This window comes from Trachemys scripta, chromosome 5, assembly GCF_013100865.1.
Source record: "Trachemys scripta elegans isolate TJP31775 chromosome 5, CAS_Tse_1.0, whole genome shotgun sequence".
Taxonomy (NCBI): Eukaryota; Metazoa; Chordata; order Testudines; family Emydidae; genus Trachemys; species Trachemys scripta.
In genome coordinates, this window is record NC_048302.1 from 43,100,492 (window position 1) to 43,128,265 (window position 27,774).

At 42.9% G+C, this 27,774-nt stretch overlaps 1 protein-coding gene across 6 annotated transcripts in view; it reads left to right on the forward strand.

Annotated features, from left to right (window-relative positions):
* INTU (inturned planar cell polarity protein) overlaps positions 1–27,774 on the forward strand; it is a 92,906-nt gene that overhangs the window by 30,160 nt on the left and 34,972 nt on the right. For all 6 annotated transcript variants that reach the window (XM_034771729.1, XM_034771734.1, XM_034771728.1 and 3 more), the window contains exons 4-5: positions 11,968–12,171; positions 18,154–18,272. In XM_034771729.1, the coding sequence (XP_034627620.1) occupies positions 11,968–12,171; positions 18,154–18,272 (323 nt within the window). The remainder of the gene's footprint in view (positions 1–11,967; positions 12,172–18,153; positions 18,273–27,774) is intronic.

Genomic DNA, 27,774 nt, shown 5'->3' on the forward strand with positions numbered 1-27,774 from the left:
CTGTAGCTTGCTTACATACTGTAATGTTACATATGTGGTCTATTATGGTTTATTTCTATTCCCTTATGGCGCTCTGTTTTGCTGCTGGAAAATCTCTATATAAACATTTGATTCCATGTGCTCTGTATCTCTATTTTTAAATCAGTGGTTAAGTGAGTGGCTTCATACAGACTTGGGGCCAGTTTCTGGAGTGTGATTGACCAGCACATTCAGGAATGGTAAAAAGGTGGCTTAAAGTTCACATATGCATTTCCATAATCCCAGTGCCATCCCCTTTTTACTGAATTAGAGTTTTCCGAGGATTACTTTATGTTCTCTGCAGATGCCCCCTAAGGGGCTGAAACTACAACTAAGGATCAGCATGATTTAGGAGCACCCCAGCCATGCCCCCTTTCCCCTACTATACCAGCAACAGGGAGAGAAGGTGGCGTAAGAGCCCTTAGAGCTGATATATGTCATCAGGGATTATCTTTGTACTGGGTAATCTTCCTTGGGCTGCTTATGCTAGTTTTAGGCCCAACTATGGTGGTGGTAGTGTGGTACAAAGCACAGATAATCTGGCCTTATGTTTGAGGCTAAGGATATGTCTACACTAGATTTCCAGAAAACCTTTGACAAGGTCCCTAACCAAAGGCTCTTATATAAATTAAGTTGTCATGGGATAAGAGAGAAGATCCTTTCATGGATTGAGAACTGGTTAAAGGACAGGGATCAAAGGGTAGGAATAAATGTTAAATTTTCAGAATGGAGAAGGGTAACTAGTGGTGTTTCCCCAAGGGTCAGTCCTAGGACCAATCCTATTTAACTTATTCACAAATGATCTGGATAAGGGGGTAAACAGTGAGGTGGCAAAGTTTGCAGATGATACTAAACTGCTCAAGATAGTTAAGACCAAAGCAGACTGTGAAGAACTTCAAAAAGATTTCACAAAACTAAGTGATTAGGCAACAAAATGGCAAATGAAATTTAATGTGGATAAATGTAAAGTAATGCACATTGGGGAAAAAATAACCCCAACTCTACATACAATATGATGGGGGCTAATTTAGCTACAGCTAATCAGGAAAGAGATCTTGGAGTCATCGTGGATAGTTCTCTGAAGATGTCCATACAGTGTGCAGTAGTAGTCAAAAAAGCAAACAGGATGTTAGGAATCATTTAAAAAGGGATAGAGAATATCTTATTGCCCTTATATAAATCCATGGTATGCCCACATCTTGAATACTGTGCACAGATGTGGTCTCCTTATCTCAAAAAAGATATGCTGGCATTAGAAAAGGTTCAGAGAAGGGCAACTAAAACGATTAGGGGTTTGGAATGGGTCCCATATGAGGAGAGATTAAAGAGACTAGGACATTTCAGCTTGAAAAAGAGGAGACTAAGGGGGGATATCATAGAGGTCTATAAAATCATGAGTGGTGTGGAGAAAGTGAATAAGAAAAAGTTATTTACTAGTTCCCATAATATAAGAACTAGGGGTCACCAAATGAAATTAATGGGCAGCAGGTTTAAAACAAATAAAAGGAAGTTCTTCACACAGCGCACAGTCAACCTGTGGAACTCCTTGCCTGAGGAGGTTGTGAAGGCTAGGACTAGAACAGGGTTTAAAAGAGAACTAGATAAATTCATGGAGGTTAAGTCCATTAATGGCTATTAGCCAGGATGGGTAAGGAATGGTGTCCCTAGCCTCTGTTTGTCAGAAAGTGGAGATGGATGGCAGGAGAGAGATCACCTGATCATTGCCTGTTAGGTCCACTCCCTCTGGGGCACCTGGCATTGGCCACTGTCGATAGACAGGATACTGGGCTGGATGGACCTTTTGGTCTGACCCGGTACAGCCATTCTTATGTTCTTATGTACACTGCAAAACAAAAAACCGCAGCAGAGTCTCAGAGCCTAGGGCTACAGACTTGGGCTTGTGGGGCTCACACTGCAGCATTAAAAATAGCCATATAGATTTCTGGCTCAGGCTGGAGCTCAGGCTCTGAAGCCCACTATGCTTGCCAGGCATCCGGTTTTTGACAGGAGCGCCTGGTCGAAAAGGAACCCTGGCGGCTTCGGTCAGCACCGCTGACCAAGATGCTAAAAGTCCAGTTGGTGGCGCAGGAGGGCTAAGGCAGGCTCCCTACCTGCCCTGGCTCCCAGAAGCAGCTGGCATGTCTGGGTCCTAGACATAGGGGCGCCCCGTCCCAAGTACTGGCTCTGCAGCTCCCATTGTTTGGGAACCGTGGGGGTGGCACCTGCAGTCGTGGGCAACATGCAGATCCCCCTGGCCGCCTGTCATAACTATAAAGGGAAGGGTAACAGCTGTCCTGTGTACAGTACTATAAAATCCCTTCTGGCCAGAGACTCCAAAATCCTTTTCCCTGTAAAGGGTTAAGAAGCTCAGGTAACCTGGCTGGCATCTGACCCAAAGGCCCAATAAGGGGACAAGATACTTTCAAATCTTGGTGGAGGGAAGGCTTTTGTTTGTGCTCTTTGTTTTGGGAAGTTGTTCGCTTTTGGGACTGAGAGGACCAGACCTCAATCCAGGTTCTCCAAATCTTTATGAACAAGTCTCTCATATTTCAAACTTGTAAGTAAACAGCCAGGCAAGGCGTGTTAGTTTCTTTGTTTTCTCAACTTGTAAATGTACCTTTTGCTAGAGTGTTTATCTCTGTTTGCTGTACTTTGAACCTAAGGCTAGAGGGGGGTCCTCAGAGCTCTTTAAGTTTGATTACCCTGTAAAGTTATTTTTCCATCCCGATTTTACAGCGAGGATTTTTACCTTTTTTTCTTTAATTAAAAGCCTTCTTTTTAAGAACCTGATTGATTTTTTCCTTGTTTTTAGATCCAAGGGGTTTGGATCTTGATCCACCAGGAGTTGGTGGGAGAAAGGAGGGGGATGGTTAATTTCTCCTTGTTTTAAGATCCAAGGGATTTGGATCTGTATTCACCAGGGAATTGGTGGAGGTCTCTCAAGGCTACCCAGGGAAGGGAATTAGCTTTGGGATGGTGGCAGCAGACCAGATCCAAGCTGGTAGTTAAGCTTAGAAGTTTTCATGCAGGCCCCAACATTTGTACCCTAAAGTTCAAAGTGGGGAAGCAGCCTTGACACCACCCCTCCACCTAGGAGCCGGACATACCGGTTGCTTCTGGGAGCTGCCTGAGGTAAGCGTCCCCTGAAGCCCGCACCCCTCACCACCTCCAACACCCTGCCCCATATCGGAACCCTCTCCTGCAAACTAACTCCCTCCCAGAGCCTGCACCCCGCACCTCTCCCACACCCCAAACTCCTCATCCAGCCCCACCTCAGAGCCCACACCCCCAGCTGGAGCCTGCACCCCCTCCCACAGCCCTGAGCCCCCTTCTGCATTCTGAACCCCTCATCCCCAGCCCCACCCCACAGCCGGAGCCGGAGCCCTCACCCCCTCCCACACCCCAACTCCCTGCCCCATCCTGGTGAAAGTGAGGGTGGGGGGAGAGTGAGTGATGGAGGAAGGGGAGAAGGAGTGCGAGGGAGGCGGAGCCTTGGAGAAGGGGTGGAGTAGGGTGGGGCCTCAGGGAAGAGGTGGGGAAGGGAATGGGGCAAGGGTGTTCAGTTTTGTGCAATTGGAAAGTTGGCCCACCCACTTCCCTAGGCTTCAGAGCCCAAGCACCAGCCTGAGCTGGAACATCTACATGGCTGTTTTTAGCTCTGTAGCACGAGCCCAAGTCTGTAGACCCAGTCTCTGACACTCATTGCTGTGGGCTTTTTGTTTGTTTGTTTTTTGCAAGGTAGACATACCTTCAGAAGCTTTTATCCACAGCTAACAAAATTTTGCTGTGGTCTTGCAGCTTTCAGAGTAGGCACTTAAAAATAAGAGGGGGTTGAACTTGGTAATTGTTCACTGAGCAACTTTTTAAAAGGAAACCGTTTACAGAATTGTGGTAGTACTTTTTCTTCAGGAAGCTGAATCCGTTTCTTGTACTTAGAATGTAAAATTGTGGTGAAGTGCTATTGTCACTGTGTAGTTTTGCATTTCCCTTTTAATGTTGTACACTAGATGCATTGATCTGAATTTATTTGTTTTTGTAAACCTTTCTAACAACAATATTGCAAGGCTTATTTTTTTCATTTGAAGGTTAATTTTTTAACGTTAACATCAGTGTTTCTGTTCAAATTGTAAACTATAACTCTTGTCTTGCACACTATAGCTAGTTAGGGTTTACAGCAGTGAATAGCACCACAGTTAAATGTGCACACCGTAATTCTCTAAAGTGTGATGAACCCCTGCATGCTGTTTTGACAAAGATAGCCTTCCCCAAAATAACAAGCAGTATACATTACTTCTGAGACTGTTGAAATTGACCATATTTCTAGGAGCCACTGAGCAGATAGAAACGTATATACTATTAAAACAATTAGTTTATCTTAGAAATTGTTAATTTTCATGCTACCCATGTTCCAGATAATTAAAGATTTCAAGTTACTTTGTTAAATCTACCTCACCAGGGACATTGTACAGATTTATAATGTGAGATGAGAAATGGAAATTAAAAACGAAACTTTTTTCTCATCACAGAATGTCCCTGTGTGTGTACACTATTCTTAATGCTGATCAAATAGTTCAAGATTTAATCCAACTCCTACAGATAAACATTTCCTATACAATAAACTTGTCTAGTGTATTGGGAACCTGACTGTTTTCTTCTAATGGCATACAAAAATAAGTAATAATAGTGAAGATATGTTTACCATTCAGAAGGTGAACAGCAACTAGAATTTTTGATTTCTAGGTCATTACGCTCCGATGACCACACTGCCATTTACAGCAAAGTTGGTGCTAGTGTTTGTAGGTTGTACATCTGCAGTTGCAGTAAGTTTAAGTGCTAGTGTGTCAGTTTAGGAAGGTTTCCAAGATATTTGACACCATGGAGCTTGACTAAACTAGTGAAGTTGTGGTCAAGTATTGGCAGAACTCCACTGTAGAAGAATCCTGTCGCATCCTGCCTTTGACAAAATAGGTAGTTGCTGTAGCTACAATTGTTTACTGAATGTGAAAAGCAGACAATGTTGCTTAATTAACTGTATCCTTGTTAAATTAGAGCATATATATTGTTGCTCAAACATCCCATGTAAACTTTTGTATAGTAGTTAATGTTAATGCAGCCTTAACATTTCCATTGTCAGTAAATCTGTCAAACAGATAGTGATTGCTTGAAATGTATAACTGTTTCTCATGTTGGTTTTCCAAAACCTTTTATTAAAGTGCAATTATTCCCCAGTAACTGAACCAGCTTAAGTCAAGCCAGAAGAGTGATTACCTAAATAGACTGTTGGAGAATTTTAATATATAGTTCTGTTTTTTTTGCAATTGAAAACATTCTGTTCATGGTGCAGCAGAAACAGAAGTTTTGTTGCTTGCAAGCTTTAGTAAGAAAGATTGCTTGTTCACAAACTGAATGGTTAGTGTATTATCATTCGCTAAGCATTGCAAAAGACATTGGATATAAGAAGGTTGCAGCTGTATAAGACAAACTGTAATGTTCTAAGTCAGTTATTTCCATAGTAAGTTGTCACAGCTCTTTTGTGAGTATACATAACTTACACATACAAAAAATATACATAACTTTTTGCTATCTGCCCTTTCAGAAAAAATTTCTCTAACTTCTCTTAGCCCCAGTGAATGTGAATATAGTTTATCTTGCCCACGAGCAGTACTTCTAGGATTGTACTTATCTTAACAAATATCAATTTTTGGATAGATAATGCCCAGTTGAGCATATTTGTAAAATATGCCCACCCAGCACCACAAACAGTTGCTACATCTGACTGTATTTTTTTCAAGGCAAGGACCACATCTACCTGTCTGCTTCCACAGCACCTAGCACAATCATGCCCTGATTCTGAGGCATTTGGGTGCTACCACAATGCAAATAATGCAATAGGTAGAGAGATACAGAAGTAAATAAAAAGCTAAACAAAAATATCCTTATTTTAATAAACCAGACTTTCACTGAATATCTGAAGGTTTTACAGCAGTCTTTGAACATGATCTAGAGACTACAGAGTACCCCAGCCTCAGAAAGATCTGAGAGAATCCTGAATATTTACACTGTTAGTTCCATACAGGACCTACATTTTTAACTCGCTGTAACCAAACCAGCTGCTACTTAATTTGACACAGATCACTGTTAGTGTTGACCCACTTCTGCTTAGCTTTGCTCATAAGAATATTGATGAGTCTGGACCCAAGATTCATTTTCTTTTACCACTGTTTAGAAAAGAAAACCAGACCCTATATTAGAACAGGCTTAAGTAAATACAGTGATTTACTTAATTTAATTCAGCTTGGCTGACTGTGTTTCTTTATGTCCCATGAAATTATTGCAAGACACTCAGGCTACCATACCCTAGTCATAAGGGTAACAATAAGAAAAAATCTCTGATTTTCTCCAGGATCTATTTTAACCAAATACTTTGAAAACATTCAGTTAAGTGAATGTAACTGACATTTCTGGATTGTCTTTCAGCCAAAGACCCCAAAGCACTTGGCAAACTTTACAGAATATATATATATATATATATATGGACTTTGGGCTTCCTTCACCCTGATTTATTTTAAGTGGGGGAAGTAAGGAAAAGTGTCTGTTTGTTTGTTTGTTTTTTAATGGGTGACCATTAAAATTACCTTTTTTTTTTTAAATGGATGATTCCCTGAGCTGGCTGTAACCCACAGCACTGATGTTATAGTCCCATATGTTCCAGGTCTGCTTGTGGACTACCTCTAGCCTTAAAGCCCAGAGTTGGGAGCAGCTAAACTTCTAGTCTGCTCCCCGTTCCCAGATGACAGGATGATAGGGAAGCAAATGATTGAAGGTAAAAGGGGCAATTGTGGATGACAAAAGGTGGCTCAAGACATGGAAAGAAAGTCATTTCCAGCTTGTGTAGAGGAGGGCCAGTTTGAAGTTGTGCTTGTGGAGATAGGGGTCAACAAGTCATTTCACCACTGCTAGAGATCATGTCATGTATCACTGAAAGGTAACCACTTCTAACGTAAAGGTGGCAGCTTTCCTCCACTCAGGAGAGAGTGAAGAATATCTTTAAATATTTGAAATGACAGAGAAATCTTAAGTAGACAGAATGTCAGAATTTAGCCATGACCCTGAGGCTTACAGCCATATTCTCACAAAAGAATACAACACACCTGTGTACACCAGCAGTGAACTTATCCCTGTAACTGGTATATAGAATTGATGATGCAGAATTTTGGATGCATGGTACTACCAACTGCTTAGAGTACTGTGTATATATAAATTATTTCAAAGTAAGTGATTATCACCATATGTAGATATTACATACAAATAAACTATGTGGAAAAAGTATTATTTAGGTTGTAAAGTCAAGCGCTCAAAAGGTAGGAAAGGCCAGAATGCAGGTTGCCTGTGCAACTTTAATGTGGTCCCCTTGTGCATTTTGATACAGGCTGTAAATGATCACATACTATTTTTCCACAGGACTCTTGCCTCATTCAGTGCACAGGATGAATGGTGCTCACTGAATATGATGGATGAATTCATATTTCCTAAGTCTTAGGAATCCTAAGTTCAGTTCTGGAGTGGAGTGGTGGTGGTGTGATTATGAATCCTTCTCTCCCTGCCCCCTTTGCTCCCATTAACCTGCTCTGTCTGGTTTGTGCTCCTATCCCTGTTTCTGCACCTCACCCCTCTGCATTTGAGTTAGAGATCTTCATCCTCCTCCTCTATGCTGCTTGGACGCAAGCAGCAAGAGCATTGAGAGCTCAAAAAAAGATTGTCTCCCTCAATTCCGCTGCCCAGCAGCCCCTGGCAGCTGGGTGGAGCAATTATAGGGAACGTTCTACTCAATGCGTGTATCCTTGGGGTGGGCATGCTCAGTACAGATGGAATCTTTGGAGAATGTTGCCAGCGTCTAATAAACTTCTACTTTGTGCAAACTGTGATTTTCAGTCTTATAACTTGGCTAAATTTGGATGGCTTTTCATGAGGAAAGCAAAAGGCATAGTTCCTGCTCCAACAGAATAGAGATTCTAGAGTTTCTCAATGAAATGATTGTAAGAATTTTTAAAGTGGGCAAAACAACATATTTTTCCCTAACTGCATTCTTGGAAATCATTGAACTATTTTAGTTGAAACTTTCCAAAAATATTCAGTCAGAGGCAGACACCTGGCATGGAAAACTTCAGCCTAAACAGTTAGTTTGGCAAGTTATAAGCTACTGAAAACAGGGTTTTATAACACGGAGGTGTCGGGCAACTTTAAATAGGCGACACTGCCATCGCTGCACATAATAAAAACCATCTTTTTGGATATTTGGCTTTCTTGGTATTCAGATTATCCTTTTCTTAATATGCTTTTTTCATGTCCGCTGTGTCTTCTTTAACCAGAAACTCTACTGAAGCTGGAAAAGGGAATGGCCAAGAGTGGAAGATACAAGATTGTCTTATAGGATTTTCCCCTTTCCCATATGGAAGGATAGGAAGACATGCCCAACCACCAACTTTGTGGCATCATTTTGTCCTGTCCCTAGACTCCATGTTGTTTTTGTATTACTTGTAGCATCTAGGAGCCCCAGTCATGAATGAGGGCCCCATTGTGCTAGATGCTGAACAAAAAAATTGTCAGTGCCCCAAAGAATGTACATTCCATGTATGATAAGAGATAAGGTAGACACAGACAAATGGGGGCATCCAAAGAAACAATGAGAGCATGATAGACAGTGGTCATAGCACATCAGCTGCATCTCTGTTATCAAATTTTTTGTAGACATCACAGCAAAGGGGAGTTTTAAATGGGAGATTTGAAGGAAGACAATGAGGTCGTTTTGTGGATGTTTATGAGGAGCTCACACGTATGAGGGGCAGCATAGGAGAAATCACAATGTTATTTGAAAATATACCAAATGGTTGATGGAGGCTGGCATGGCTGGCAGAGTGGAGGCGAGAGTCAACATCTCAGTGTTTTTGAGAGAGGATAGGTAGTGTGGGAGTATCCCTTGGCTAGGAAAATGCCAGAACTGAAGGAGGAGAGAACATGTATGTTATGAAGGTTGTCAGCATGGGCACAGGTTTTCCAACAGACACACTTAGCAGGAGTGAAGGAAGCAGGTATTGGGGGTGAGCTAGAGCTGTGGGTGGCAGTGACAGAATAGAGGGCAAAAGAGGCAAAGGTGAAGGATAGTTAAGCATGGAGAGATCACTGGGAGAAAGGGAAAAGAGACAGAGAGCAGAAGAGAAGTCATCACCATTCCTGTTCTAGAAGTCACTGAAGGGTCTGTGAGAGGGAGGGGGCAGATGAGTGATGCTGAAAGAGACCAGATGATGGTCAGAGAGGGGGAACTCAGTGATGGATCAGAAATGAAAGCAGTGCTTGATGAAGATAATGTCAAGTGAATATCCATTTGGTGAGTGGGTGAGTTGAACCAAGGCTGTAGGTCAAATGAGGAAGGGAGGGTGAGAAGATGGGTGGGTGGGTCATCAAAATGGAAGTTTGATGCCACTGAAGATGGGAAATTGTGATGAGAGGGAGAGCCATGAGTTGAAATCAGAGAGAAAGGAAGAATGATGGGGTGGAACGTGGAGGAGGAGAGGGAAGAAGAGTTGGATGCAGTGCTGCTCAAAAGACGAGAAAGGGCAAGGGGGAAGAGGAAGAGGTTGGAAGTGGCAGGAATGGGAGAGGAGAAGCTCCAGGCTATCAGTGGGAAGGGAGGAAGCTGGGATGGGGAAGTGGAGGGTCAGATGTAGAAATGGTTGCAGTATCTTTTTTTTTTTTTTTTCTCTGCTCTTTTTTGACAAGCATGAATATTGTATACTGTCCATATCACTTGCTAGATTTTCTTTGAAATATATATATATTTTTTTCACACACACTACTTGCTTTTGTTCAGGCTTCTTAAGCTTAATTGCTATTGGGGAAGCATGAGCGTTTTTTCTCACATCAGTTACTCTAGTTCACTGGACAGAATAAGGTTCCAGTAAAGTCAATGACCAAGCTCCCATTGGCTTTAAATGGAGACAGGATTTTAGCATGTAGTATACTGCCTTTGGAACTTTCGTCTGATCCGATATTTTGAAGTTACTTTCCAAATGGGCAAACAAGCCTTCATCCAAGAAGGTAAAACCTTTGTTTCCCTTTTCTGAGAGGTACAATTTTAGGCTCAGACAAGAAATAGAAATTCCTTTGTTTTCCTTCTCCCATACTTAATGGCAGTTTTCATTAAAAGTAAGAATTGTATGAATTAATTTAATCATTTTTAAAATAATTAAAATTACTTTCATAAGCCTACTGTACATAAAATGCAGATTTAAAAACACATTTTGAAAAATGAAGAATCCAGTTCCAAACCAAACTTATACTTGGTTTTTATGGTATTTAAAATTCCAATGTATATATCCAAAGCTAAAAATTATACTTATTTTTTAAAGAAAGTAATATAAAATAGTTGTCAACTGTACAATTTTTTTGTAAAATGGATTTAATCAGCATCTTTTTATAAATGAGAGTCACACTCTCGAGAGCAAGTTCGGTAGTGCTTTGCTTAATAGAAGAATTGGGACAGCAGGTAACACAACAAATGTTTGTGCTTTCTACTGATGGTATATAGGGCTGGTGCTACCATTTAGGCAAACTAGGCAGTTGCCTAGGGCGCCAAGATTTGGGGGTGCCAAAAAGTGGTGCCCCCAATTTTTTTTTTTTTTACAGTGTTCCTATGCCCCCCCCCCCCCGAGCACGCGGTCGCCACTCCACTTCTCCTGCCTCCCAGGCTTGAAGCGCCAATCAGCTGTTTGACGCCGCAAGCCTGGGAGGAGAAGAGAATTAGAGCGGCGTCAGCGTGCTCGGAGAGAAGGCGGAGCAGAGGTGAGCTGGGGTGGGGAGCCGCTGTATGGCTCCCCAGGCCAGGGGGGGTGAGGAGCTGTTGCAGGGGTGCCTCAGGGCAGGGGGGTGGGGAAAAAGCTGCCACAGGGCTTCCCACCCCAGCTCACCTCTGCTACGCCCCCTTCCCGAGCACGCCGTCGCTGCTCCACTTCTCCTGCCTCCCAGGCTTGTTTGGCGCCACAAGCCTGGGAGGAGAGGAGAATTAGAGCGGCGGCGGCGTGCTCACGGAGGAGGCGGAGCAGAGGTGAGCTGGGGGGGGGGGGGGGGGGGGGGGGGGGGCCACGGCGGGGGGGGGGGGGGGCGCGCAAGGTGGAAGTTTCGCCTCGGGCACAAAACTTCCTTGCACTGGCCCTGATGGTATATAAGAGAGTTGTTAATGTTCAATCATAAATCAGCACAGCTCTTCTTTTCCTGCTTAATTTTTTTTTTTTTTTTTTAAATTGATATGGCAAGGAACAATGAAAATATACTGGCCAGTTAGTTTGTGTGAAGAATTCAACGGCCACTGAGTCCTAAAAATATACTAAAAGGTTGTTGGTGGTTTGTGGTCCAACTTAGGTAGGTTACATTGCACTAATATACCGTTCTAAACTGATGAGTTTAAAATGTTAAGAAAATACTTTTGAAAAAGAACCTTAAGAACATGTAAATGTATAAATGATGCCATTTTGAAACAAGTTATGTAATAATGTTTCAAAATGGTGGTGCTAGATTGTGTGTTCAAATAATTCCAGAGCAGGAAGTGTATTTTTCTGTTTTTAAAACAATAAAAAACAAGTATGAAAACATATCAGGCCACATGCCTAGTTCACATGGTTGATAAAACATTTAATAGCTGGCTTTGTCATTGGTAATACGTGGTTATATAACATTGAATTTATAAGTGGCTTTCTTCAAACCACAGGGATTTTTCAATGCTTATGTCTTTTATATGTGTTTAAAAATTTCTTTATAGAGAACTCTCTCTACCATAAAAAAGGATAGAAGAGATTACAGCTCTTCTTAAAGCCAAAATATATTTTTATTTATTTGACATTGAACATGACTTTAAGTACAGCCTCATTTTTATAATATATGTAATTATTTTAATAGGTGAAACTTACATTTGAAACTTCAGTCTTTGAGCATGAAGGAACATCTCAACAAAGGTATAAACAGGCACAGTCCGCTATGAACAATCTCGTCAAACTTCTATGGGGAGAAGATAATATGGACCTTCAGCTGGCTATCCAAGGCATGCCTCATATTGTTATGTACCTCACGCTTAAATTGGACTCTGAAACATCTAAGGATGAGGTATGTGATCAACCAAATGAAGCAAAAGACTGGCGGGATTCAATTTAAATCACTAGATATCAGTAAATGTTGATTTCAGGTGACACACTGAAATCGATGAAAAAAATCCATCAATAACCGTCAGTGCAGCCTCCCCCTACACCTTGCACCTGCGGGGTTGTAGTGTCACCAGCCCTGTAGCAGTGCAGAAAGCCCTCTGCAACCATGGTGTCACGGGAGTGAGTGAGCTGGGCCATGACAGTGGAACCCAGAGGGCGCAGCCGTAGAGACAAAGATGTTGGATCCATGTGGGTGCTGGGAAAGCTGCAGTTCTGGTGGGGCAGAGCAGCAGACCCCTGGCCAGGCCTGCGAAGAGGAGGAGGACAAGCTCCCAGTTGCAGGGGAGGCCACCTCACTCAGGGGCGTCTCTATGGTTTTTGCTGCCCCAAGCACGGCAGTCAGGTGGCTTTTGGTGGCATGCCCGCGGTCATGCAGATTCGGCGGCATGCCTGCAGGAGGTCTGCCGGTGCTGCGACTTCAGCGTACCCGCCGCCGAAACCGCGGGACCGGCGGACCTCCTGCAGGCATGCCGCTGAAAGCTGCCTGACTGCCGCCCTCACGGCGACTGTCAGGCCGCCCCCCACGGCTTGCAGCCCCAGGCACGCGCTTGCTGTGCTGGTGCCTGGAGCCGCCCCGACGCCACTGCTGAATGGGTCTGTCCTGTGCAGAAACTGTTTAGTAACAAGGTGGCCTCCCCAAGTGTGGGCTCTTCCTCCTCCTTGCAGCTCTGGCTAGGGGTCTCTGCTTTGCTGAGAGAGCCCCCTGCACGCCCGCTGCACACCCACTGTCAGTGCTGCCCTAATCTGTACCCTACCTCAGCTTAATTTCCTACAATTAAAAATTAAAATAGTTTAAAAAGTAAAAAGTTAAAAATACAAATTAATATTAGTCTAAATTGCAAAAAATTAAAAATCAGATTCTGCTGAGTCTAATTATAATGTCAATTGTTGTGACTTTAAAGGTACCTCATGTTTACTAATACTTTTCTAAGTGATTCCATCTTATGGTCAAAGTGTCTGCAAAGTTATTATGTCTATTATAGAAATCAGGCCTGAAATTCCAGGAAAAAGTTAGGAGTCCAGTATACAATCTTTAATTGCATTTTGAAACACTGAAGCACTGCTGAAGGTCCCTCGATAAAGTACATTACCATAGGTCCTTAGAAATAAAGTGAGAAGGAATATCTTCAGGTTTTAATAATTACCTGCCATATTCTTATCATGCTGCTTTGAACATCACTTTATAAATGTAAAGCACAAGTACAAAGCATCCTAACTCATCAGAATTTTTTTTTATGGGAGAAGCTGGTAGCAAACCCTATATTGAAGTTGTTTAACACTTTCCATTATAAAGGATTCATGGGACCTTTTCTTTGAAAAACATTAACATCTCCATTGTTTGTAGCAGGCCATTGATATTAGGCACGAACAATACCCTCATGTTCCAGACATGCCCTTTCTTTGTCCTATGAAATTCCATTCAGTTTTTGCTGAGATAGAAACTGTTGAGAATTGCTATTTCCTTTCTCTCACTTACGTTTGTCAGGAAAATGTTTTCAGAGTGCAAGTATAACTGAACACACGAACATTCTAAGGTTGGGTTCATTCCGTTGACAAAGCAGAAGCAGCACATACTGTACGAGAAATGACTGGGAATTATCAGAACAGCTGTAGCAGGTAGGGAGAGAGAGAAGCCCAGCCCAGCTCAACTATCTCTGCCCTGGACCCAACATGACTCCAGGGCTGCTTTAGGAGCATCACATGGGGCAGCAACCAGGCTCCCTACCCTAAATTGCCCCTGGACTCAGCACTTGGTCCCAGGAGCCCATTTCTCCTCACTCTGGGCACTATATAGAGCAGGAGCTTCCAAACTCCCAGGGTAGCAGGTGAGAGAAAAAGCTGGGCCAGGCTATGTTCTTTTCCTCTCCTGCTGCTGACTAATCCCTAGTGGTCCATCCCTCTGCTGGGATAACATCTTTCTCCAGTTGCCAACTAATGCAATTTGTCCTGTAGCAGTGGCAGATGTCTTCACTGCAGTGATGATGGTTAGGGTTTAAAATCTTCTGAAAATGCATTATGGAGTGAAGAGTGTTACAGATGCACATGAAGGAATTTGTTTTTACCTTTTTCCTTTGTGAGGGAGAGAAAGGTAACCTAAGAAATTACTTTAACCCCTGTTCCTCCTCCCTACATTTAAAAAAAAAAAATTGTTTAGTTTGATTTTGCAAACTCTTGAAAGTAAGGATATGTCAGATTTACAGCTACTTAATTCAGCCCCTTGTATGTATGCCTTATGATACTGTCGCATGTTATTTTTTTTGCAGGACTCCTGCTTCAGTCAGTGTATAGGATGGACAGACAGAGGGGCAGAATTAACACTACACAGGCAACTATAAATCTGGCATTTCCTAACTTTTCAACCCTAGTAATGTTCTTTGAAAACACACACACACTCTTACCCTCCCACTCCCTATTGGGATAAAGGCTACATTATAATACAGTAAGCCAGCAGTTCTCAAACTGTGGGTCAGGATCCCAAAGTGGGTCATGACCCCATTTTAATGGGGTCGCTAGGGCCAGCATTAGACTTGCTGGGACCCAGGGCTGAAGCTGAAGCCTGAGCTCCACCGCCACCTGGGGAAATGGGTCTCTGACTACAGCCCCAAGGGTGGCAGGGCTTGGCCTGCAGCCCCCTTTCTCCTCACCCACAGCGGCACGGCTCAAGTTCCAATGCGCTTCCCCTCCCCAACCCCACCCCCACCCAGGGTCATGTAGTATCTTCATTGTCAGAAGGAGGTGCAATGAAGTTTGAGAGCTCCTGCTGTAAGCTTTTGCTTTTCAAGCCTCTCTCATATCATTTAGCAGACTACACTTCCACTATCAGAGGTGGCTATGGTACAAAGTAGTTTTATACAAATGTCTCTTATAAATCCTTCAGGACCATTCTGGTTCACTTTCTGCTGTTTTTTGCAACCTAAGACTACTTCCATCAATGTACAGAAAATCTCAGAACATTTTTCACATTGGTATTTTCCCACAATAAGAACGTATAAGGTATTCTCAACTGGCAATGGAATAAAAATAAGAAGCTTGATCAAAGTTCACTTACAACATGTTGCGAATGGTTAATTTTTCTTTTCAAAATCTTATGCTGCAGCTCCTTGTCCCCATTCATCCAATATGGACTATATGGTAAAGCTAGAGACAGTTGTCTTATAAAGAAAGAGACAGCATTGTCCTGGTGAAACATATAAACTTAATACACCGCTACCTCGATATAACACGACCCGATATAACACAAATTCGGATATAACGTGGCTGATTTTGTGTGCAGATCACATCTTAGCCTCATTAGTAAATAATGGCAATTTATACTAGTTTCTCCCATTTTTGAGCCCTGGGCACTCAAAAGCAGAATTAGAGAATCCTAAGCCTCACAGAGCTCTGACTGTTGTATCATAATGTAAAATGACAGGTTTCAGAGTAGCAGCCGTGTTAGTCTGTATCCGCAAAAAGAAGAACAGGAGTACTTGTGGCACCTTAGAGATGCATCCGAAGAAGTGGGCTGTAGTCCACGAAAGCTTATGCTCTAATAAATTTGTTAGTCTCTAAGGTGCCACAAGTACTCCTGTTCTTCTTTTTGCATAATGTAAAAGTCATCTTCCTGTATGGAAATTAGTCTTCCGTGTAATCACGGATTCAGCTGGTAGGTTGGGTCTCAGTTGGGCTTTTTAGAACAGAGTAAATATTTCATTCCATTGTAACAGATTTCTGTACTTGGACAGTCTTCCAGTGATTTCATGTTTTAAGAGAATAATGTTATTCATGTCTTTTCTAAATGATTGATATCAGTATTGGAAGAATTTGTTTAGTTTCTATGTAATGCAAGCATTATTGAGCAACTAATGAGACCCTGTTGGCTTTTACAAATACTTACCATGTAAATTCTGCAGTAATAGTTCCTATTTTAATAGCTTTTGAATGAATCTTGCAGAGCTCACAGTCTTCTTGTGTACAGCAAAGCAGTGGACTATTGTCTCCTTTCACTGCGGTGTAAGGACAACTTAAAACATCCTTTGTCAGTGTCCTGTGTTTGAAGGTTGTGGGAGGTTTTTAGCTGGTCATCTCTATTTTGACAGGAGTCCTTTCAGCCATCTTTCTTGGTGCCAAGACTGTTCTGATTAAAGCAAATTGTTTCTTTGCAGTTCATTATATGAGAAGTGAGGATAATGGAAATAGAAGAGGTAGGATTTACTGACAAAAGAATATTTCCAAGCAATATTTTAGCGTTCTGTTCAGAAAATATTGAATTCTTTTAAGATTAACTACTTTGTCATTTATTAATTCAATTGTCCTTGGCCTTTGCACCATTTAGACAAAATGACACTTTTCAACTTGCTTGGAAGACAACTGATCTGCTTGTGTGGTGATAGATACTAAACCTTACTAACTCATTAATATATAGATGGTGCTGCTGGGATCTTTTGTTATGTTTGTCTTTTCTTTCCCTGGGAAAGTGTATAGTTATTTCTCAAATGAACAGTGTAAAGGTCCCTGTTCATTGGGAAAGAAAAGATTTTTTTTTTCTAACCCATTGCAATGCTGTAATTAGAAAAGGCTTTTTTTCTTGATGAGCGGTTGATGCAGAAAATCCTTGTTGCAAACAAGTATTTAAAAATAGAGCTAATTAAATTGAATGAGAGTGGCAGAGTTTGCCAGTTCTCTCAATAGTGAGACCTGAAATTCTTTTAATCTGATTGAAAAGAAAATTTCCCAACAAAATTTTGGCACAGTCTGGATGTGCTTTGTCATATGAAATAAAAGTTAATGAATTCACTGTTGCTTTTATTTGTTAAGAAAGATAATTTAATTTTTAATAGTATCTCCTGGCCTCTCTATCTTGGGTAGACTTGATATTTCAATTAGATTATTTCCAGGACATCTAGTAAAGATTGAAAACACTGTATAGGTTGCAGTATCTCTGTAGGTATCAGTTATTAGCTCTGTACATTTTCATGGGTTGACAAACTGCACCAAGTATGTGGACATTATTATCCTTTAGTTTATTATTCCCACACAAAAGTGCTTTAAGTTAAAGGTTTCTGAAGTAATTAATATAACTGTTATGTAAAATAGGTAACTACAGCATTTCACTTTAAGAACCTAGGAATTTAAAAGACTGGAAAGAATCAGGTAAAATCATTTACCTAAAGATTTATTATCCCTACAATTACTGATTCTGCAATTTTTTGCCCTTAGGCAGACTTCTGCTCCTGTGCAACCACGTGTAAACAATTGCATGCTCAACACCATATTTGTTAATGACCTATGAATTTTTTCAGTATGTACCTACTAATATCTTGCTTTATATGTAAATATATCATCAGTGATGTATGTGTAGAAAGGCAGTGTATTTATGTTGTAGTTTAGGGCCTGATCTTTAGAGGAGCTGTAAACCGACAACTCATAATTGAAAAATGAAGAAGGCCGTGGTTCTGTTAGTGTGAGTAAATACTCACAATGGTGAGTAAGGGGTTCACAGATTTCCATTTAAGAGCCAGATCACATGTTCAGATTGCTGTACGAACACGAACAAATCTGATTCCACAGGACTGTTGTTTTTTAAAATGACAATATTTTTAAGATGTGAAATTCTTCAATATGTTGTTTTTAATTTTTGTATATATTTGCCCTTATAGTAAAGATTTACAAAAGTCTTTTTTTACAAACATATATATATATACACACATATATGCACATGCTTAAAAACTTTGCAAGTTTGTAGCAAGGTCTGGAAATCCCCCAACAAACCAGTGCTAGATAACATGCTGGGAAGGTATGTGATAAAAGTTTTCAGGACTAAAATAACTGATGTTGCGGATATACTTTTTCCTTAGCAATCTTTTCCTTTGCTTAACTAACTAATAATTTGATATCCTGACAGCAAGAAATTCTTTACCAATACCCCATATCAGAAGCATCCCAAAAGCTGAAAAGTGTGAGAGGAATATTTCTCACTCTCTGTGATATGCTGGAAAATGTGACTGGAGCCCACATTATCAGGTAACATATTTTCAACTTAATACAAAACCTTTTTGTTTATTTTTTAACTTCCCTTTCTTTTTATTTATACTGAAGAAAACATCTGTACATCAGGCTTTGTTATTATGCCTAGTCAAAACAAGAATGAGTTTACCTTCTAATCTGTAATGTTTTATTTGGTATAGTCTGATTGAGTTGGTCTGCCTAATGTGGCTGTACCATGAATGGTTATGTGATATTGGGCTGTTTCTTTGCTTTAGGTCTCGGTGGCTAGAAATGTAGTATAATATGTAACGTATCACAGGATCTGATCTAATGAACTCGCAGTCAACCTTGATCTAAATTCTTTAGCAAGATTCCTGGATTCTGTTTCATTTTAGTAAGGTAGAATGGACATTCTGTAGCAGCTTAATTTTAAATTTAAAAAAAAATCAGATTATAACTCAGTTAATATAAACATGAGTGATAGTCGGGTACAGTAACTCCTATTTATTAATTTTGATATTAATTTTATTTCATGAGTTTGTTTTTGATTTGTCAACGATTTTTGTATTCTCAGCACGTAACTGCATCATCTTTAAAGGTGCAGCACAGAATCTCACCCATTATTTTAAGACTGTTTGCAGACTCAAGAAAACGAGATTGCAACAGTTTTAAACTTAGTTCACATTTCAAGTTCAAGATTTTCTTCTCAGCTATAAAATCTGGGGCATAATAGTTTTAAAAACTGAAAGCTTAAACCGTAGAACACATTTGCATGGCAAATTCCACAGCCTTAGAATCTAAGAGTATGTCTACACTTAGAACTGGGAGTGTGATTCCTGGCTCACATAGACATACTCACACTAGCTCGCATAGCTGAAAATAGTAGTATAGTCATGGGTAGCACAGGCCATGGCAAGCGGCAGCATGAGCTAGCTACCCTAAGTACAAACCAGCCTGGACTCCTTGGGTACATACACAGGGTGGTTGGCCCATGCAAATGCTGCCAATGCTACTACCATGACTGCACTATTACTGTTATCACGCTAGTTCAATGAGAGCTAGTGAAAGTGTGTCTACATGAGCTGGGAATCACACCCCTACCTCCAAATGTAGATGTGGCCAGAGAATACATGGGACCCTGATTATATGTAAGGTAGAGAGAAGTTAATGAAGCTGTATAAAAATGGGAAGAAGAAATCTTTGGGAATAGGAAGCCAGTGAAGGAAAAAGAGGAATAATGAGGATCAGCCATCTTCACAAACTAGAAGTAAGTTCCATTTTAGTTCATGTTACTCCCTCTTGACTCCTGATTTATATATTCTGTGCTAGTCACATCAGTCCATAAGTGTCTAAGTATCAAGCCTGTCACAGTGAACTGGTTATAAGTGGTAATCTTCAATGACTGATGTTCCTGGTTTATAACGTGGATATGTACTGGATGGTACAATATATTCACGTGTGCACAAAAAAGCATTTAGCACAAGAACTGCTGTTGTCAGCCATTTTCTAAGGAAGCATTGGAAAGTTTTACCAGCTATACAGGTATATAGCTATAGTCGAATAATCCCCAGTGTGGACACTCTTATTCTGGTGTGAGTGCCTTTTTCTAGTTCAGGTTAAATCCCTTCCAAAGCAACATAAGCTAAATTGAAAAAAAGCACTGTTGTACCAAAATAAAAGTACCTACATGGGGGAGAGGGGTTATGCTAGTGTAACTACATTCGCTGAAATTTACACTTGATTGAACACAGAAAAATCTTTCCTATGTAGATAAGACCTAAGTGTGATGGAAAGGCTATGACCTTTTCCAGTTTATGCAACTCATTATTACGCCTCTACCCCTATATAACGCTGTTCCCGGGAGCCAAAAAATCTTACCGTGTTATAGGTGAGACCGCGTTATATCGAACTTGCTTTGATCTGCCGGAGCGCGAAGCCCCGCCCCCCCGGAGCGCTGCTTTACCGCGTTGTATCCGAATTTGTGTTGTATCGGGTCGCGTTATATTGGGGTAGAGGTGTACTTCTTTGAGTATCCTCTGCATATTCCCACTCCTGGGAAGCACCAGATGTTGGAACCTTTTCATTGCAGTTCAGATGTTGGAACCGTCTCATTAGAGCACTGGTGCATCCCACTTACCTCTTTCCTCAGCATTTCCAACATTATGAGGCCAAAGCTATTAAAGGGGGAGTGGGGCCCTTTGCCACCTTAGTTCCTTCCATCTGCCTCAGCACACGGATGTGAACCTCTCCGGATCCTTCTCTCAAAATAAATATTGAGTGCCTTAGTTTAACAAGTAATATAGTTAGTATAGATAATTTTATTCTAATTATGCTATCTAATTGTTTAGGATATTATTTTTATTGTTGGTATGCTTAGCAGTTGAACTCATCTACCAGTTTCATAGGGAGTTCAAAGAGAGCCAGATTTAAGAGGTATCCATCATGTACAGTGGCCTTCCTGACATTGGATGTCCATGTCAGATGCTTGATGTACCTTAGTGAGGGTGTGACAGAGTTGGAGTAGCTTAGGGCTAGCTCATCACTTTTTGCACTTTGTAAGCGTCCCCACATGGGCCAAACTGGGAGATAATTGATTAGGACTGGGTGATTAACCAGTTAACAAGGAGATTCAGCTCATCAGCTGGTGACTGTTAAATGGAAGATAGGAAGGGAGAAGGGAAGGCTGGAAGGAAAGCCCAAGAAACCTATGATTTCAGAGAGGTTGAGATCTCTCTCCCCACCCTCTCCCCCTGTGCCTAGAGCTACACTGAAGTTTGCGGAAAACCTTATGGTGATGGGAAATGAAGCTGCATACGTCTTTGTAAATAAAGTACATTGTGGTGAACTTAGGTAAGAGGGTGTGAAGTCTACTTGCAAATTGAAATCCAGGGTGAGGGAGCATCCTCTGTGACTGCGGTCACTCTGAATTCTGAAAAATTCTCCTTTTGGGCTGAAATGTTCTATGCTTGGTTTACATTAAAGGGTCATTTCTGACTACACAGTGTTTATCGCCTTGCCCAGTTTGACAGATGCAGACTACAGCTCTCCCAGTATATAGAGCTGGACACAGATAGTGGGCTGTTAGTCTCAAGTCACTTCTGGAATATCTTCCATGGTGGAGACTGTAAAGGCCTAACTGAAAACCCACAATGGAGTGCTCAAAAATCACAACAACAACACACCACCTGTCTTAGCATCAGAAGGAGAAAGTCATCTTGTTTGTTTGTTTGTTTAAGCACAAAACTGGTAGAACTAGTGATTTTATAGGGACTCCAAAGTGTTTACTACATTCTGAAAATTCTAAGATTTCATTTAATAAAAAATGTAGGTTTCTACTTTTTTCAGTAGACTAGGCACAGCTACCTAAAAATAGATATGCTGATGCCTTGTTAAGTCTTACTGAAAACTGACTCCTGCCAAAAAATAGCAATAAAGGTCTGAATTCTGCTTATTCCACAAGGCGTGAACTTCAGTACCTAAGATGGAGAATTTAACGTAATACTAACTGCCCTTCTTCATTTTACTTTATTTAAATATTGGTTTATATTTTATCAGGTTGTCATGGGTCATTGTTAGAGAAATTGTGGAAAGCATTAGTTTCTGTATTGACCTGATACTAAAATAGGTAACTTATTCATATAAATATTAATATAAAAAATCTTAAAAAAAAAAAAAAAAAAGTAAATTGTGCTGTAAACCTTATCTTTAGAGCCACTACTGGTGCTTTGTATTTGTGTTTATATACACATATAAAAATATAAATACATTGACTACAGCCATCACTTTGTTGTTGATGTAGTGTAAATAGTAAAGATATTGGGCACTGTATCTCTTCCCCCCCCCCCTCCCCATTTTGCTCTAAGCATTTTGATACTATGGTGCTGCTTCTTTTTTTTTTTTTTTTTTTAAGCATCAGAACATTAAACTGCTGAGAAAATCTAGCATTGTTTTTAATATTTTTATATTCCTTTGTCATCTTCCCTGCCTCTTCTTTCTGTCTCCCTACACTGAGTGAATGCATTCTAATGCTCTGGCAATTATTGATTCAACTGAAGTATAGTTTATTCAGGCTGAACATCAGCAGCATGTGCCAGACTAAGTCCTCCACTTAAAATTTTAATTTACTTAACAGCATTTCTTTAAAGTTAATTTGATTGGAGTTAAGGGAGGAGGAGAGTTGTTTTTGCTTTTTAAAGCAACATGAAGATTATGTCCTGCAATGTAAGCTCTTTGGGGCAGGAATGGTCTTTGTGTTTGTGCAGTGTCTAGCACTAGCACAATGCAAGCAATAAATAATAATGAAAACCTCTTTCCCCTTTTGAAGCAATCTCAGCACATCTAGGTTAAATTTTCCTCCTATCTTCCGTTGTTGAAGTGCTTCAATATTAATATTTGCTAGTTTTGATTGATTCAATAATTGCTTCCCCCGCCCCCAGGTTTCAGAGTGGTTGCCATGTTAGTTTGTATCACCAAAAAGAATGAGGAGTACTTGTGGCACCTTCAAGACTAACAAATTTATTTTTCATATTCTTTGTGTATATACATCTTCCTACTGTATTTTCCACTGCATGCATCCGATGAAGTGGGTTTCAGCCCATGAAAGCTTATGCCTAAATAAATTTGTTAGTCTCTAAGGCCTTGTCTACACTACGAGAGTAGTTCGAATTTACTTGCATCGAATTTTTGGAATCGATATTGCAAAGTCGAACGTCTGTGTCCACACTAAGGACAGTAATTCGACTTTGTGAGTCCACACTAACGGTGAAAGCGTCGACATTCGAAGCAGTGCACTGTGGTCAGCTATCCCACAGTTCCCGCAGTCCCCTCTGCCCATTGGAATTCTGGGTGTAGCCGGCAATGCCTTCTGGGTAACAAAATGTGTCGAGGGTGCTTTTGGGTAACTGTCGTCATCCGTCCATCACTCCCGCCCTCCCTCCCTGAAAGCGCCGGCGGGAAATCAGTTCGCGCACTTTTCCAGTCATTGACAGCGCGGATGCCACAGCACTGCGAGCATGGAGCACGCTGCGACCATCGCTGCAGTTGTGGCCGCTCTCAACGCCTCGCAGCTTATCATACACCTTTCCCTGAGGCAGATGCAGAAAAGTCAGGCGAGGAGGCTACGGCACCGCGGTGATGTCCTGAAGTCTGAGAGTAGCACAGACCTCTCAGAAAGCAGGGGACCCAGCGCCGAGGACATCACGATGGCAATGGGTCATGTTGATGCCGTGGAACGGCGATTCTGGGCACGGGAAACAAGCACTGAGTGGTGGGACCGCATAGTGCTGCAGGTCTGGGATGAATCCCAGTGGCTGCGAAACTTTCGCATGCGGAAGGGAACTTTCCTGGAACTTTGTGAGTTGCTGTCCCCTGCCCTGAAGCGCAATGACACCCGGTTGCGAGCTGCACTGAGTGTACAGAAGCGAGTGGCCATAGCCCTCTGGAAGCTTGCAACGCCAGACAGCTACCGGTCAGTCGCGAACCAGTTCGGGGTGGGCAAATCTACCGTGGGGGTTGTTGTGATGCAAGTAGCCAAGGCAATCGTTGATGTACTGCTGCCAAAGGTAGTGACCCTGGGAAACGTGGAGGCGATCATAGATGGCTTCGCAGCGATGGGATTCCCAAACTGCGGTGGGGCCATAGATGGAACTCACATCCCTATTCTGGCACCGGACCACCAAGCCACCCAGTACATTAACCGAAAGGGCTATTTTTCCATGGTGCTGCAAGCACTGGTGGACCACAGGGGACGTTTTACCAACATCTACGTGGGATGGCCGGGCAAGGTTCATGACGCTCGTGTTTTCAGGAACTCTGGTCTGTTTAGACGGCTGCAACAAGGTATTTACTTCCCGGACCACAAAATAACTGTTGGGGATGTGGAGATGCCTATAGTCATCCTCGGGGACCCAGCCTACCCGCTAATGCCCTGGCTCATGAAGCCCTATACTGGCGCCCTGGACACTGAAAAAGAACTCTTCAACTACCGGCTGAGCAAGTGCAGAATGGTGGTGGAGTGTGCTTTTGGCCGTCTCAAGGGGAGATGGAGAAGCTTGATGACTCGCTGTGATCTCAGCGAAACCAATATCCCCATTGTTATAGCAGCTTGCTGTGTGCTCCACAATCTCTGTGAGAGCAAGGGGGAGACCTTTATGGCGGGGTGGGAGGTTGAGGAAATTAGCCTGGCTGCTGATTACTCACAGCCAGACAGCCGGGCGATTAGAAGAGACCAGCGGGAAGCGCTGTGCATCCGGGAGGCTTTGAAAGCAAAGTTCCTGAGTGAGCAGGGTAACCTGTGACTTTCTAATTTTGTGTACAGAGAAGCCTTCACCCCACTTCCAACACACGTTTCAAAATAAAAATAGTTCTACTTTGTTAAAGCACACCGTTTTCTTTAATACTGTTTTCGCGGGAATTTTTAAAAACTGGGACGCAGACTGTGGTGCGGAGCGGGTGTAGTGTAGTCGCGCGAATGCAGCTTCTAAACTCAAGGACTGACAGGCTCCGCTGCGGTGGGATGGTTCTTTCAACGGAGCCTGTCACCCCTCCTGATAGGGACTGTGTGTATGGGGGGTCTATGTGACTTTGTGGCAGGGGGGGGACGGTTACAGATCCCCTGCTGTGTGGCTCTGTGATCCTGCCTAAGGACCGCCGCTTAAGATCTCTAACTGCCCTCCCCTGCCACAAAGTCACAGAGCAACCCACCCCCCACCACATAACATGAAAAGAACCTCCCAGACTAACCAGGGTAAGTAGTCACTGCATCACTGCACTATGTATGTGCCCTGCTGCTGTGCCTGCCCCCGACTATGTACCCTGCCAAAGGTGACTGTCCTGTCCAATTACCAACCCCCTTTCCCCCCCTCCTCCAAAAGAACATGATGGAAACAGTAGTTAACAGAAACATATTTTTTATTATCAACTACACATGGGACTGGGAAGTGAAACTTGGACGGGGGCTTGTGTCAGGCGGGAAGGAAAGAACTTGTCAAACTTTGGGGAATGAGAGCCTTCTGCTGCTCGAGCTCTCTGCAGGGGTGGAGTGAGAGTTAGCAGGGACTCTGCCGCCTCTCCTTCTGTGCACTTTGGGTGAAGGGAGTATGGGACTTGGTGGCGGGGGAGGGCGGTTAGAGATGGACTGCAGCGGGGCTCTGTCCTCCTGCCTCCGTTCCTGCAGAACATCCACAAGGCGCCGGAGCGTGTCTGTTTGCTCCCTCAGTAGTCCAAGCAGCGTTTGAGTCGCCTGCTGGTCTTCCTGCCGCCACCTCTCCTCCCGATCCATGTTTGCTTGCTGCATTTGGGTCAATTTCTCCCGCCACTGGGTCTGCTGTGCTGCCTGGGCTTGGGAACAGGCCATAAGTTCAGAGAACATGTCCTCCCGTGTCCTCTTCTTCCTATGCCTAATCTTCGCTAGCCTCTGGGAGTGTGATGCCAGGCTAGGTTGTGAGACAGTCGCAGATGGGGCTGTGGGAATGGGAAAAAGGGAGTGAATTCCTCAGAAAGATAAATGTAGTTGTGAACCAAGAACATAGTCTTTCTCTGTGAACAAGACCATGCACAGCACCTATCACATGCGCACTCAGCACAAGGTCGAATTCTCGGCCTTCGCATTCAGTGCCTGGGGTCTTCCACAGCACATTTGAGAAGCGGGGCAGCACAACGGAATTTCTGTTGCAGGCAGACATGGTAAGCCGTAGACTTGTGGCAGTTTAAAACTTTTATATTACCACTGGCCTCATTTCACATTTAAAGCAATGTCAGTACCTGCTGCCAGCAATCCGGCAAGCGGGAACTCTGCCCCTGTCCCACCCCCTCGCGGCTGTCCCCAGGAACGATCCCTTTCGGCAGCCCCTCTCCCGCCTCCACCGCGTGGCTGCAAACCAGCGGTTACAGTTCTGTAAAGGAACGAGCAAGCAGTCCCAACACTAACATTCCCCTACCTAATTCAAAGCAGGTCACCATGGGCGACATCACCCTGATGAGGATCTCTGACAGCGAGAGAGAGAGAATGCTCCGGGAAAGCCTCCAAAGACCAGGGCCGTATGCCGCCCTGCTGTGCAGAGCAATGATTCCCGAGTACTTGATAGTCTCGTGGCGCGGCAACGTGTCGTACTTCGGAGGACCCAATAAGGCCGCTCTCCCCAGGAACCTCATGCAACGGCTTTCCAATTACCTCCAGGAGAGCTTCATCGAGATGTCCCGGGAGGATTACTGCTCTATCCCTGCACATATAGACCGCATTTTACTCTAGCTGCAGTAGCAGGGACTAAACAGTAGAGCGGCTTGGGCAGGACAATCACGGAAAACCGGACATTGCTAGATTTTTTTTCAAAACTTGCACTGCCCATGACTGAACCGTTAAGTGCCTAGGGCAAAGTAATCATGAACAACCCATTCTTTTAATTGTTAATATTCCTGTTCTGTTAAAAATAAATGTTTAGATGTTTACAACACTTACTAGATGATCCTTCACCAGATTCTGTGTCCGGGGTAACGGCTGGGGAGGGTTGGTAGGGGATCTCTGTAAGGGTGATGAAGAGATCCTGGCTGTCGGGGAAATCAGCGTTGTGAGCGCTGCCGACTGCCTCGTCCTCCTTATCTCCTTCCTCATCTTCCCCGTCCGCTAACATGTCCGAGGAACCGGCCGTGGACAATATCCCATCCTCAGAGTCCACGGTCAGTGGTGGGGTAGTGGTGGCGGCCGCACCGAGGATGGAATGCAGTGCCTCGTAGAAACGGGATGTCTGGGGATGGGATCCGGAGCGTCCGTTTGCCTCTTTGGTCTTCTGGTAGCCTTGTCTCAGCTCCTTGATTTTCACGCGGCACTGCGTTACATCCCGGCTGTATCCTCTCTCTGACATGTCTTTTGAGATCTTCTCATAGATCTTTGCATTCCGTTTCTTGGAGCGCAGCTCAGAAAGCACGGACTCATCGCCCCACACAGCGATGAGATCCAATACTTCCCGATCAGTCCATGCTGGGGCCCTCTTTCTATTCACAGACTGCACGGCCATCACTGCTGGAGAGCTCTGCATCGTTGCCAGTGCTGCTGTGATCGCCACGATGTCCAGACAGGAAATGAGATTCAAACTGGCCAGACAGGAAAAGGAATTCAAATTCAAATTTTCCCGGGGCTTTTCCTGTGTGGCTGGTCAGAGCATCCGAGCTCGTACTGCTGTCCAGAGCGTCAACAGAGTGGTGCACTGTGGGATAGCTCCCGGAGCTATTAGCGTCGATTTCCATCCACACCTAGCCTAATTCGACATGGCCATGTCGAATTTAGCACTACTCCCCTCGTCGGGGAGGAGTACAGAAGTCGAATTAAAGAGACCTCTATGTCGAACTAAATAGCATCGCAGTGTGGACGGGTGCAGGGTTAATTCGATGTAATGGCGCTAACTTCGACATAAACGCCTAGTGTAGACCAGGCCTAAGGTGTCACAAGTACTCCTCGTTCTTTTTTTTTTTTTTTTTTCTTTTTCTTTCAGTTCCGATCTTGCTTCCTTGACACAACTGGATGTTCTGCCCTTGGTTTGAGGAA